Source organism: Rhinolophus hipposideros (assembly GCF_964194185.1).
Source record: "Rhinolophus hipposideros genome assembly, chromosome: 8".
NCBI classification, from domain to species: domain Eukaryota; kingdom Metazoa; phylum Chordata; class Mammalia; order Chiroptera; family Rhinolophidae; genus Rhinolophus; species Rhinolophus hipposideros.
This window is the reverse complement of record NC_138054.1, coordinates 69,309,127-69,323,854: the sequence shown is the minus strand read 5'-3', so window position 1 is coordinate 69,323,854 and position 14,728 is coordinate 69,309,127. Positions and strand designations below refer to the sequence as shown.

The following is a 14,728-nucleotide window of genomic DNA, read 5'->3' as shown; positions in this document are numbered from 1 at the left end:
ACGGCAGGGAAGTAGAGGGAACCCCTCCTCCCCCACCTCTAGTTTCCAACTCTCTGGCTTCCTCCCTGTGCCCGGGAGGGAGGACTGGCGCCTGCCAGGGACACAAGGCCCCTCTAGGTCCTTGAGGCCAGCCCCCCTGGGATCCTCAGGATTGTCACTAGGAATAAATAGCCTTGATCTGGAAGGGTGGGGGGAGGAAGGAGGAGGCTCTGCTGTGCTGTTTGCAAAACATGAAACAACAAACCAACCCTGGAAATAACCTCAGCAGCTAGAGTAGAGATTCAGAGGCTCTCCCATCCCCCAGGCTGGGTCCAGCCAAGCTCTCAGAGCAGAGACTCTTTCCCTTCCAGACTGGGGTTCCTTAGTATCCTCTTCTCCCATCTCTGAATCACATGCCTGCCTTCCTGGGTCCCAAGTCACCCTCTAGACCAGATTTCCTTTCAAAATTAACTAATTGTTTGTTTATTATTGTTGTTCCTGTGTCAAGAGGGCAGGAAACGGGTCCTTCCTGTTCGCCACCACTTTTCCAATACCTACTCTAATGTTCGGATAATAAATATCTGATGAACGAACGAATGAATGAATGAATGACACTGCTTCAGTTTGGATACCCCCTTTCCTCCCAGTTTGGACCACAGGCATCTGTTATCTGGAATCCAGGGAGTGAGCAGCCAAACCATGGGTGGGCCCTTTCTCTGGGATTTGTCTTGCAGGTGTAGGAGACTCCCAGCCCCGGGAGGTTCAGGGAAGACTGCCTGCCATGTTTCCCCGAAAATAAGACCCGGTTTTATATTAATTTTTGCTCCAAAAGACGCATTAGGGCTTATGTTCAGGGGATGTCATCCTGAAAAATCATGCTAGGGCTTATTTTCCGGTTAGGTCTTATTTTCGGGGAAACACGGTAGTTGAAGTTAGATGCCAAAAGGGTTCTGCTGTGGTGGGGAGAGCACAGGTGAGCAGCTTTCAGAAAGGGAGGAGTTATGAGTGAGTGAGGAAGGTGCTGGATCCAAGGTATAGTTGGGGGTCTCTAGTTTTTTACTCACAGCTTGAATTTCTGCTGAAAAGCCTTAACAAGAGTCCATCTGTCCTGAATTCTTAACTTTGTACTAGTACCTAAGCACTTTACATATATCAGTGCACTTACTTTTCCAACAACTTTATGAATTATGTATTTTTATCCCTGTTGTAAGGATGGGGAAATAGAGGACAGAGAGAGTAAATAACCTGCCAAGGGTGACACAGCTAATAATGCCAAACCCTGGATTCAAATCCAATCAAATATCAAAGCTCCTTAAGCTAAAAAAAAAAAAAAAAGAAGCTTAACTGTTAGGTTCTAAGCCTCTGTAATCATTTAACCTCTTTAAGTCTCAGGTTCCTCATCTGTTGAGTGGTTGACTCTTGTCTCATAGCATTCATGTGAGGATTGGATGAGAGCACACAGTAAGTGTTTAATATGTGGGATCTCTCCCCCACCCCCCACCCCCCCACACACATTCCCGTTCACAGTCAAGTGTTAAGGATCTGCTGATGAACTTGAGTCTGGAGACCAGAGACAGTTAGGACACTTCTGATTTGGCCCAGCCTGGGGGAGGGACTGTTGTAGGCCAGGGGCTGTTTCTCATTGTGGTTTCTCATGCCTACACTGTCCGTGCCCCTCTGGTTCCCCTCCACATTTCTAGGTCTCCAGTGGGCTCACATTTCCCTGCCTGCTCTATTTCTGTTGACCCAGGAGGACATGCCCCAGGGAGGTCTAGGGATCAGCCACATGGACTCCCTGTTCCTGTTCTCTATCAGTCCCCCTCCCTCCCTATCTCTGAGGAACAGGTGTGTCTGAGCTGGGGCTGGAAGCAGAGCCTTAGTCCTGGATGACCAGCCTTGGGTGAGTGCGATCTAGTTGTCCCTTTACCCACCCAGGAGGTCCCCACACACCCTTCCTTATCTTGTGGTGGAAGGGGGCTTGCTCAGGGTCTCCCAGCTGTTCTCTCATCTTGGAAGGGCTTTCAAAAGGTGGCGTTGGGTGATGACTGACAGGCCTCTTGTGGTTTCCTCTTGAGTACTGAATCACTCTCTGATGCTTGTAACCACAAGCCCTCCTTCCCCCAGTGAGAAAACTTCCTTCTTTGGGTATATTGTTCACCCTTACCCTTTGGACTGCCTAGAGCTCCTGCAGGCGGATTCCAGGGTTCTTTATCCCTTCCAGTGTGCAGAGCTGTCTTCTGGGTGTACCCATTACTCAACGCCTTCTTCAAGGGAAGTGGTAGGAGTGACTGGGGCTGCCACCAGGTTACTCTGACTAATGGCTAGGCTTCTGAATCAAGAGGAGGCTGGAAAAGTGGGCATAGGCCACATCATGAAGAGCCTTGTCTTTCAGTGGCTAAGTAACAAATGAGATGAAATTTTGTTAATGCATGTGGCCCTAGTTGGGCAAGACTCAGACTTAGAAAAACACTTTTCACACTTCAGATCTCAGCTACTTTTAGGTTTTTTCATGCCCACTGGTCTATTGGACTTCCACTTCTGGGGACTGAAGAGAGGATTTTCCCAGAGCTCCTCAGCATGAAGAGTGAGCCCTGTCGTGAGAAATGGATGCAATTACAGCTGAAATCTAGCTTTACATGGTGGAAAAGAAACCCGATGCTTCTGGAGTACTCTGCAGTGCCCAACCCTCTCTCAATCCTTACATTTAGGTTTAGTAATAACAATAATAGCTCCAAATTGAGAACTTGCTAAGGGGTGAACACAGCATTTTAAACATCACAGTGGTACCTCGGTTTTCGAATGTGATCCGTTCCGGAAGATCATTGGAGTTCTGAAACGTTCGAAAACAGCCGACAGCTAGGCCTCAGGATCTTGCACTCAGTGGATGCCGCGTGACATGTTCTACTTCCGAGGTGTGTTAAAAAAAACCCGAAGCATTTACTTCCGGGTTTACGGCATTCGGAAACGGAAATGTTCGTCAACGGGGAAATGTTCGTCAATGGAGACGTACGAAAACAGAGGTATTACTGTATTTCATTTAATCCTCACAACAATTCTGTATTACAACCTCAATTTCACAGAGGAGGAGACCAAGGTTGAGTGAAGCTAACTTTTTCTTGGCTGGTAGCAGTTGGGATCAGAACACACCTCCATGGTTTATGGTCCTAGTCATTTACATGGTACTGCCTCTGACACTCATGCTGTCAGCCAGCCATTCACTGAGGGTGTAGGCTCAGAACTTCATAACTACTGCCATACCACTCCATTCAGCTGTGAGTCCCTTGAGGGCTCTTTGAGGCAAGCAGTGCATGCTATTATTCTTGTTTCATGGATGAGAAAAACGATGCTTATTAAAATCAAGCGACCTGTCAAAAGCCACGCAGCCAATGAATGGTAGAGCCAGACATGGTTTTAAGGTCCGCACTCTCTATAGAGTGCTCTTTTCCTGTACACACAAAATTCACGCAGCTCCTAGTTTTAAATACACCGCGTAAATACAAGTGTAGCGCCCTAGTGAACTGCGCATGCGCACACTCCACGCCCAGCTCGGCCCACTGCAGTGCCAGCCACGTGTTCCCAGGTGCCAACGCGGAGCCGAGCGCGAAGGCGAGATCTCGGTACACGTAGACAAGCAGGCGAATAAGAACTGGCTCTTGCAGTCACGTGATTAGACTTGGGGAACTACACTTCCCAGAAGCAGCCAGTCGCGGACGCCTTTCTAGACGACACATTTCCGGAAAAGCAGGCACCGCATAGCCTGCGGAGAGGAAGTGGGCGGTTCTAAGCCTCTGGTGGCGTGACCTGTTTCCGGTAGGGTCAGTGGACGCGGAGGCTGAGGTGGTGTGCAACCGGCGTTGCCTACTGAGCTTTCCCAGGCGTGAGCAGACATGGCGGCGGCTTTTCGGAAAGCTGCCAAGTCGCGACAGCGGGAACACCGAGAGCGAAGCCAGGTAGGCTCGCACAAGGTCCACGAGCGCGGGCCTGTGGCCCCCATGTACTTCTCTAGCCCCAACCCCCCCTCGGTGGGTGGGTCCTGGTCTCTTCTGTACGTAGATGCTGCGTGTAAATCAATGCAAATCTGTGCTAACGACGCCGGCGTGGCTGGGCGGAGCCTTGGGGCTCGGGGCGCAGGGGGGTTGTGGTCCTCTCTGGGAAGGGCCCGGGCTGCTCCCGGTTCTTGGGGATGATCAGAGCTTCCCTCAAGGTTTCAGTGGGGTAATTAAATGAGGTGCTGTGTGTCAAGTGCGTGGTCTCTGAGGTTGACGTCGAAGCGCACAAAGCAGGGAAGAGCCCCAGCTGGAACTGGCAGCCACGTCGGAAGGGGCTCAGCTCTGTGTGCGGGTGGTGACCCAAGAGATTGGTGTTATTAATGTGGTCCTGGGGGCCACTTCATAAATTAACGTCTTCTACCCTGTACCCCTGAAACCAGCATGAAGTTGCATTGAATGTCAACTATAATTGAGAAAAATAGGGTATCGTGGGCCTTGTGGTCCATGAAGGCCTGCCACTCACGCGTTTTGGTTATGCCTCAGCCCGCGACGTCGGTGTTTTCCATCCCCGTTATACCAGTGGGGAAAGTGAGGACCAGAGACCTCCACTGACTTGCCCACCCACAAATGCCAACATCGGGCAGGATCGCTGGGCCTGTGGAGGATGTGTCTGTGTGGGGAGGTTGAAGAGAAGTCCGTTTCAAGTATGTAGAATGAATGTATCTACCTCCCAGCCCTCGGGAGTCACGCATCATCCAACCCGGAAAGGCCCTTGGAGATACCTGGTCCAGCTTCATTTTATAGCTGCAGAAGAGAGGAAGAAGCATGTGTCTAACGTGGTGTGGCCCACTGATGCCTCTTAACCCCAGTTCAGTCTTCCTGCTCAATAGCGCTCACCGGGCACGTATCGTTCACTTGCCGTGTGCTCTGCGGTGTGCGGGGAGCAGTGCTGTGATTTGCCACTGTGCTTGCACCTACGTGTGGACCTATCTGGAAGTAACGATGGCTAGAAGTGTTTACTGTGTGCCAGAGCCAGACAACGTGCAAAATGCTTTCCTCTCGTTATCTCATTGAACTCTCAACAGTGTGTGGAAGTAGGTATTATTTTCTCCCATGTGCAGATGGGGGAACGAAGGTTCAGATAAGTTAAGTAATTTGCCCAGACCTGCGCTGGCAAGCGGCAAAGCCAGGAAATCAGACCCAGTGTTTTGAAATCGGGCTACTAAAAGGTGCGTAAAGAGGCAACTTCACCAGAGGTGGCACATAAAAAATGCCAAAGGAGGAATTGGAGTAGGAAGCGCAGAGATGACAGAAGACATGGTGCAGCTGTGGGCCTTGGAAGGCGATGGTAATAGCTGTCACTTTTTGAGCACTGACTGTATGCTAAGTACAGCCCCAGAGGCTGTACAAGGATTGTTTCATATAATCCTACAGCATTCCTATGAGGTGGGTGTTATCCTAATTTTATACATGAGCAATCTGATGCTTAAAGACAGTGAATAGTGCGTCCAAAGTCACAGTTGTAAGTAGTTGGATTAGCACAGAAGGCGGAGGGCTTTTGAGGCTGGCTGTGAGCATGACATAGCCATGTCTGAAAAGGAATAGAGGATCTTTTTGGGAGAGGAGAGGAGGAGGCCGTACTGGAAAGGTGGATAAACACATTGACAGAGCACTCCCAGTTTGGGTAAAGTTTGGTCTTTGATCCTATAGGTCCTTCACTGAGACAATGGGGAACTATCGAAGATATTTTGTATGGAAGGGGGATGTGTAATTACGTGTGAACTATGTCAGATGCAACGCCAGGTTTATCTATAATGCCACTGCACATTCCAGTGGACATGATAGCTTTCAAGATTTCGGCCTCGTGGTGTTGCTTTTTTGACCCTTGAGTTTTCTTTCTCCACTCTCTGTCAACCTCCCTTTGTGTGCTGTAATTAAAAATTACCAGGAGAGATTTTGGGTGTTATTTTAAATATTGACTTAGTTATTGTATCACTGCAAGGATAAAAGATGAGAAAGGTGACTGTTAAGTTAAAAATCCCACCCAAATGGTCCAAATTCTTATACAAGTCTACACAGTAGAGAAGTGTATGTACTTCCTCAAAAGTCGAGATTATTCAGAGCAAAAAAGGATGCAGTCTAGTGGAGTGGGGAAGAGCACAGACTGTGGTCCCAGATAGACGGGGTTCTAGTTCTAGCTTTGCCATTCACTAGTTCTGTGTTCTTGGGCAAGTTATTCTCTAAACCACATTCCCCTTTGGAAGACCGTGATAACCATTTGTCCGCTTTAACCTACTTTCCATGATTGTTGTGGGGAATTAAATGAGATTGTATGTAGTGAGTTTATCAAATTGCTTTGTAATAGAGTAAGAGCTTAACAAATGTGACCTGTTATGATGATGTAAGCAAAATCATTTAGCACAGACCCTGACATGTATTAAGTGCTCAACAAATGGTAGCTTGCGGAAATATAATACCAAAACATACTCCTTGTACCTTCTGTGCTGTCCAAGTTCTGTGTCAGAGAAAGTATTTTCTGTCATACTTGGGGTTCTCCATACTTTTGTACCACAGGTACAATAATAACAGCAAACATATGCTGGGCACCTGCTATGTGCCCAGTGCAGGTAGTGCCACGTGCAGGCACTCCCACTGACAGAGGCTCATTTAATCCTCACAATAGCCACGAGAAGTAGGTACTATTATTCCCATTTTATAGTTAGGAAACAGCAGCTCAGAGAAGGTAAGTGACTTGCCCAAGGTCACAGATTGTGAAGAGGTAAAGCTTGGATTTGAATCCATTTCTCCAGACTCCAAATTTAGCTCCTTTACCACAGTTGCCTCCCTGTTACTATGTTTTCCCTTCATAGTATTTTATAAAACCTTGGATTAAGTTGGTAGTAATTTTAGTACAACTGGCAACTGCTTGCTTAGTGCCGAGTCATTGTTGCCTCTCTCTGTCCTTAATAGGCCAAGCAACCTACTACGGCAGTGCTCGTGACCTCTCTGGCACCATCCCTCTCATCCTTGGGCAGAGCCCAGTCAGGGGAAGGGAGGTAACAGGGTAGTGAGTTGGCTCCAAGGACATGGATTTCCCGAGCACTCCAGAGACTTGCTTGTTGCCATCAGGTATCATGTTGATTTGGGTATGTGTTTGCTGAAGAAACTTAATACATTTTTTTTTCTTTTGTCTTCTAGCCCAGCTTTCGAAAACATCTGGGTCTGCTGGAGAAAAAGAAAGATTACAAACTTCGTGCAAAGTGAGTTCAGTCTTTCTGGTAGAGGTGCTGCCAAGAAAGCTTATAACCTCCCCACACTGCAGTTGAATTGCTTGAGTGTCCAACAGGGGATAATTTCCTGCCATTGATAAAATGACCAAAGCTCTGGCAGCTTGTCAGATGCTTTTCTGTGACCCTAAACTTGTCTCTTTGTTTAGGCAGAGCATTATTTATGTAACTGTAGTTGCATTGTGATTTTTTTTTGTCATGTTGCTCCAGATCATTTTCTCATAGTGGCTTTGATTTGCCCCTGCCTTGGTGTTTGAGCCAAAAGCTGAGTCTTTTTTCTCTCCCTTTTCTTGAAGTGCAAGATATGATCTAAAATTCTAGTTGTTGCGTCTCTTACATCACCATGTGTGTGGTGTGGAATGAAGAGATGTGAAGGATGGATTCATGAGACTGAGCGTGGGTGATAATGAACTCTGAAAACATTTTATAAGACAATTATGTCCATTCTTCTCCTTTAGCACTTTATTGCAAAATACTTTATAATTATTTGTTAGCCATGCATGTCAGCTGAGGTCGTTTTTATGCTCTTGCTACAGATGGTGGGCGAGGTGTTTGGTTGCTCTGGGTCCCAGAGTTTTTAAGGCTAATAGTAATAACTGAGTGCTACCGTTGGGCCAGGCAGTGTTCTAGGAGAGTTACAATTTTTACACTCATTTATTCCTCCCAGCAGCCTTCTAGGATACTATTATTATCATACCCATTTTACAGGTTAAATTGGGATGTAGAATGGTTAACTGACTTATCCAGAATTACTCAACCAGAAGTGGTGGAGACAAAGTTGAATGCAGACAGTCTGGCTCCAGAGTCCCGGATTCTAGTCACTATGCTGTACTGCACTGTGTAGTTTCTTGATATTATTTGGTCACTTGGTGCCCAGGTTTGCATCAGAATCCTGTCTAAGGAGTTTTAATGGGTGCTTTGGTCCCTCCCTGTAATGATATAAATGGTACTAAAAATGTATGTGAGATGGGGACAGTTAATTTCAGGTAGGATTGGGACAGGAGAGGACCTACAGAGATAGGAGCTCAGTATCAGTGACAGTGGAGTGTGGATCAAATGTAGTTGTTGCTTTGGCTTTTTTGAGTTTCATTTTCTGTGAACTTTAGATGCTTGTAAAGTTTGCTCATTGTGGGATTGTTTAACCTACTTTTTAGTGACTACCGGAAAAAGCAAGAATATCTCAGAGCTCTGCGGAAGAAAGCTCTTGAAAAAAATCCAGATGAATTCTATTATAAAATGACTCGGGTTAAACTCCAGGTGGGTGCCTAATGGATCATTTGGTGTTTTGAGCTCCAACTCAATAAAGAAAATAAGGAATGGGGGGGAGATGGAGAGAAAGAATCTTGGCCTTTACGTAGCCCTTTTCCAGTTGGTCCAGGTGCTCTTGGTCAGTATCCAAGGCAAAACTGTCCCATCAGGAGCAGCACATGTTTTTGCCCCTGACTCTGAATTGTCTTATGCCTAAAGCTGTTCTTAGAGTGGATGACTGGAGGTCATCTAAATTGACCATGCACCTTGGGGCGTAGTGCATTGAATTGCAGATGGTTTTTGGTTATCTTTGTTCCAACGATGAATTAGGCCAACAACTTAGTAATGGTTTTAATTTAATAAGAAATGTATCTTTTAAATTTGGATTTTAGGATGGAGTTCATGTTATTAAGGAGACTAAGGAAGAAGTAACTCCAGAACAGCTGAAACTGATGAGAACTCAGGATGTCAAATACATAGAAATGAAAAGGGTTGCAGAAGCTAAGGTAACAACTGAAACTGTTCTGAATATTTTTATGGCTTAAGAAGATAAATATAAATCCATCTAAATTTAAAAGTTGATTTCTTCTGGTGTTTGCAATTTTTCTTTTTAAATTTTTTATTGGGGAATAGTGTGTTTCTCCATGGTCCATCAGCTCCGAGTCGTTGTCCTTCAATCTAGTTGTGGAGGGCGCAGCTCAGCTCCAAGTCCAGTTGCCATTGTGGGAACTGAACTGGCAACCTTGCTGTTGAGAGCTCGCGCTCTAACCAACTGAGCCATCCTGGCTGCCCCTCTGGAAGCTCAGTGGCAGCTCGTTGTCTTCAATCTAGTTGTGGAGGGTGCAGCTCACTGGCCCATGTGGGGATCAAACTGGTGACCCTGTTGTTCAGAGCTAGCGCTCTAACCAACTGAGCCTTCTGGCCGCCTCTAGTGTTTTCGATCTTGAAATGTGCTTAATTGTGAAAAATGACTGAGAAGCATAGTGGAGTGGAAAGAGTTCCGTTTTTAAAATGAGACAGACTTAGGTTTGAATTCTGGCTCTGCCATTTATTAGCCCCAAGATTATGGACAAGTTAACCTCTCTGAAGCTCTTTTCCTCATTTCTATCTCATAAGACAGTTAGTTGTAAGGATTAAATGAGTTTTGGGGAATGCCAGCCCAGTCCCTGTCATGTGGTTGGTGCTTGATAAATTTTAGTGGTCCTTTCCTTTAAAAGGATGAAGCAAATTCTTTGCTCGCTGGTGATAATGATGTGAAATGGTTTAAACTTTTGCAAATGCATTTCTGATACCCTAGAAGAACCCAATATAAAATGAGACCATATTTTGTGTTCTAGAAAATTGAAAGACTAAAATCAGAGCTCCATCTGCTGGATTTCCAGGGGAAGCAACAGAATAAGCATGTGTTCTTTTTCGACACTAAAAAGGAAGGTATGAAATGTTTGAAGGTTCCTGGGACAGTCTAGCATATTCGTCTGTGTTGTTTGGTGTTAAGAGACAGCGCCTAAAGGATTGTCTTGACTTTTAGTTGAACAGTTTGATATTGCAACTCACCTGCGAACAGCCCCAGAACTAGTGGACAGAGTCTTTAATAGACCCACGCTAGAGACCTTGCAGAAGGAGAAGGTGAAAGGAGTTACCCATCAGACTCGACTTAAGGTAATTTTCTCCATTTTTCTTTAGGTCTGAGTTTAGGAGAATCTAGATTCCTTTTTTTTTTGCCACTGCATTTAGTATAATAATTTGTGGAAAACTCATTACGTTCCCTTAGAAGAGTAGGAGGGTTTGATGATAGGGATGGGAGTAAAGGAGCATTCCTTGGTTTCTAAGATTGGTGGATGGGTCGCATAATGGTCAGCAGCTTAAGTTTTGGCCTTTTGATCTGCGTTTGACCCTGGGCTTTGTGCTTTTAATGCTTGTAACTGATGCCAGCAGTTTTACAGTGCAGAAAAAGGAGGGCACTGAAGATAAAGAATTTGGTATACTTTGATATTGAAACTTTAGCAGCAAATACACATCAAAAATTCTTAAGCGTTATGCATTTGTAACCAAAATTTTGTATTGACTTCCTGTGTTTTCCATCACTATAACTGGGTTTGTGTAGAAGACATGCTATTTCTCAAAGCCTTCTGGAGTTGAACTCTCACTTCTGACTGATTCATTTTAAAAAATGCTGTCAATGTGTTTCAGTCAGACAGCTGTTCTGTTTTGATTTGAATCATTTACACTACATCAGCTTTGCTTCCAATGTTTAATTTCACAGCAGTTTCTCTCACTCAGAGGCAGCTAAACTTGCTTTAGTTATATAAATACCCCTAATTAGTTTGACTATATTGGGTAATCCCATAAATTTGACAGTCTGTGCAATAAAGTGAAAACAAAAGCTGTTTGAAACCACTGCTGTGCGACTATGCTACAATCAGGGAATTGTTTAAGTCTGAGGCCCAGTAATATTCCGCTGTATGTAGATAACACTTCTAGTTGAGGAGCCGGCTGACTAGTGTTCACGTGATAACTCTGTCAATTACTTGCTTTTTTCAGTTTGCTGTGTCACTGACACTTTTCAAGTATTGTGGTAGTCCCTAAAGAGATGAGTGTTCCAAATGCCTGTGTAGAATAATTCACCAACATATCTTTTGAGAAGTTGGGAAGGTTTGGCTTTTGCCATTTTTGTCTAGCAGTGTTACTTTTTTCAACTGTTTTGTTTAGAGCAAAATCGTTTTTATTAAGCGACCACTGGTGGGTGGATCGCAAAGGAATTTTCAGTCTAACTTGGAGGGAGTGGGCAATCCATGAATGGGCTTTAGGAAGTCTATGGATGCTTTCTTTCCCCACTGAAATTTTGAGTAAACAGGTATATATATATATATATATGTACAAATTTAGATCATTTAGTTCTGCCTATCTCAACTGGGGTTCCATGAGAGAATAAGCCCTATAAATGTGTACAGACACGTGTACATTTATTTTAAGAAAGAATCCAAAGCTTTTGTCAGTTTCTCAGGTTTACAATTCCCCCAAATTTAAGGACCACTGGTCTTATTTGAGGAGTCATCAACAGTGAGAGTTCTCAGGTCAGCCTCTGCTGAAAAAGTCCTGCTCTCTGAGATCTGCAGTCCTCAGACACAGCATCCTGCCTGGCGCCCGTCTCTATTCACTTTTGTGCAAGGTTTCCAGTACTAATCCATTTCGGCATCACCTTAGGTAACCAGATGCTCACGCGGGGTTGGAGCAGCTTAGTGTAGTAGTGGAAAGATTCCTGAGACCCGCGTGACTCAGGACAGTCCTGACTCTGCTCCCGGAGCACCGTGTGTCCCTGGGCAAGTCTCCAGGCTTTCGTTCAGCTCCAGATTGTGGTGTTCCCAAAATGGACAGCTGTATAGTATCTCGTTATGTCGATTCTGGAGTAAGAAAGGAGTTGATAAACTCCGTTTGGGTTTAAGAAACAGTTTCTTATTCATTTTTTATCCTAAGCATTTTATTGAAAATGTGTTTCTTCTGCAGCGGATAGCTAAAGAAAGGCAAAAGCAGTATAACTGCCTGACACAGCGGATTGAACGTGAGAAGAAATTGTTCGTTATTGCACAGAAAATTCAAACACGCAAAGATCTTCTGGTGAGGAGAGAGAGCCTTAGGCTTTCACCTTTCCCCCGCTTGTAAAGGTCTTAACCGGGACTGGATTTCAGCTGTGTGTAAATCTTCCCCAGTGAAAATGTCTGCTCCTCAGGGGCAGTAGTGGTTTGAGCCTGTGTCTGTTATTCTGACAGTGTTGAAATGTGCCTTGATTAAGAAGGTAATAAGAGCCTTATTAGTCCGTGCTTTGGAACAGCAAAGGGTGGGATCAGGTAGCATGTGAACTTTATAGCTTATGAGTAGCTATCTTTAACATTTAAACAGTTTAACAAAACAGTGCATGTCACTCATTGGTGTTTAAAAATAGGCAACATTGTGTAGTTAAATAACAGCTAAAGGATATAAGATGCCCCTTTCATATTATGATTCCTCTAAATGTCAAATCTTCATCTTTGCAGATCATTCAGTTCTGCCTTTCTCAGCTAGGGTTCTGGGAGAGAATAAGCCCTACCAAAGAAAATGATTCGAGTACCTTTCTTCTCAGTGTTTCCAAGAACCTCTTCACACTAGTATCATTGTAGATGCCCAGGGAGAAGTTGGTTGGTTGCATCTGGAAATTCCTCAGGGCTGTAGGGCTTTGTCTCTCCTGCACTTTGAGAAGGACTGAATTGGGGCTTTCTATAGGTAGTTTATGAATTTTCCTATTTTATAAAACTCTCTACTACTATTTACTGGTAATCTTTTTACTCTTATAGGATAAAACTCGGAAGGTGAAGGTGAAGAAAGAAACAGTGGACTCCCCAGCTATTTATAGATTTCAGGGTTGTCGAAAACGTTGAAGTGTTATAAATAAGCTTTATCATTCCGCATGGAAAAGAATTATTTTTCCCCCCAGTAATTTCAAATTCCATTGGTCTAAATGACATGGTTTTCTTGTTTGTAACCATAGTTTATTGTAGATCTGACATTTGATATGAACAACATTAAAGCCCCTTCCCCCATCTTACTGTTTTTGGTTTGTGAAGTCAGTCTTATTTTTATATACTTACATTTTTTTCGTTATGAAAGTTATATAGTCTCATTATGGAAAATTTGGAAAATAAATAAATTCATCCCTGATCCCAATGCTTGTTCAAGAACAATAAATAGTTATTGCTGGGAACTGGGACAGTGTTGGTGAAGAGTACTCTGAGCATTCTGGTTTATTTCCTCCATTCTGTAAATGTATGCATCGGATTTTGTGTATGTTTTTGTGTTTTGTAATTGTAATTATAGTAAACAATTTTATGTCTTAGTTTTTTCACTTAAATCATTAGCTCTTTTCCATTTTGTTACATTACTACATTTTTTAAAAGCCATGTATATGCTCATAGTAAAAATTAAAAGAAATATTTTAATGTTAGCATAATGTTTTATCCAGTGAATAGGCTGATTTTACCCTCATTCATTTTATATTCATTAGATATTCAGGTGGCTTCATAAGCTAGCCAAGGAGGCTTTTTTCCTCTTACCTTTTAAAGCTGTAGATAGAAACTCTTGGAATTAGGGACTCACAGGGGCACCTCTTTATTGATATCAGAAGCTCAAATCAGAACAGACCTGGCTGTGTTCTTGCCCTTTGCGTTCCTGGCCAACTCATGAATCCAAAGCTATAAATGGCTTGGGACAGACCTTCACCCTGGAGCTATGGACCCCAGGATGTGTCCTCTTCCCAGAGTCTCACCCTTCCCTTCCGTGCCCGTACAGGGATGATAGGCCACAGCCGTTAGGACAGGACTGAGCATGCTCAGATCAAATGTGGGAGGAGCAGGGTTCTGGGAGGCTTGCTTACACCTTGTCCCCTGGAGGGGAAACAGCTATGCGTGGATTTAAAGATTAAAAAAAAAAAAAAAAGTTAAAACTTAAGTTCTCCTTACTGTTAGGTTCCTGTACAAAACCTAAAATGAAAGCCTGTTTTCTCATGGTGTACCCAGTGGGATTCAGATTTGGCGGTCCTGGAAAACAGGACAAAGGGGTAGGGGAATACAAGCTAGCAGCTTTTGCCTTGGGGAAGGGCTTCCCACTGTGTGTGTGAACTCCCTTCTGGGGAAGTGCTAAATAAATGTTGATAGTCTTGTGACACAGGGATCTGGGGACAGTCTTGCCAGGGGAGGAGCTTACCACATGGGTTGGACAGAGGAGTGATCAGACCAATCAGCACCGTTCCTGGGGCGAAACAGCTTGACCACTGCTCTGGCTGTCCCTTGCCCCTGCTGGCTAGGAAGGTAGGAAGTTACGAATGCCTTCTCCTTAAGTACATGCCCACAAAAAGTTAAACACACTCCATAGGCCCTCACATTTACAGATGCACAAGGCACACACATACTATTAGGCCTCCTAAACCCAGGGGCATGCACATCTACATATCCTCTGGTACACGGACACACCACCAGGGGTTCACATACAGAGGTTACGCTCCGAGTCCTCATGTGATACCTAGGTACACAGTGAGGCCTGAGGCGTGTGCACAGGCCAGAAGGAGCAGGAACATCCAACCTCCGGGACGAGCGTAAGTGCCAGGCTGGAAGTCATCAGCCCATCGGGCCTGGAATTTCTGTCACACCGAGGTCTGTCTCTGAAGTCCGAGGAATCCAAGGAGAGAGACCGGCTGCC

The 14,728-nt window shown here is 44.6% G+C and overlaps 1 protein-coding gene across 1 annotated transcript; it reads left to right on the top strand.

The window, feature by feature from the left end:
- The first annotated feature begins 3,627 nt into the window (after positions 1–3,627).
- On the top strand, positions 3,628–13,478 carry UTP11 (UTP11 small subunit processome component). The gene is made up of 8 exons (XM_081055773.1): positions 3,628–3,929; positions 7,167–7,228; positions 8,410–8,512; positions 8,896–9,009; positions 9,841–9,934; positions 10,032–10,162; positions 12,008–12,118; positions 12,832–13,478. The coding sequence occupies exons 1-8, from the start codon at positions 3,867–3,869 to the stop codon at positions 12,913–12,915; spliced, it is 762 nt and encodes a 253-aa protein (XP_080911899.1). The 5' UTR covers positions 3,628–3,866; the 3' UTR covers positions 12,916–13,478.
- The last annotated feature ends 1,250 nt before the right edge of the window (positions 13,479–14,728 follow it).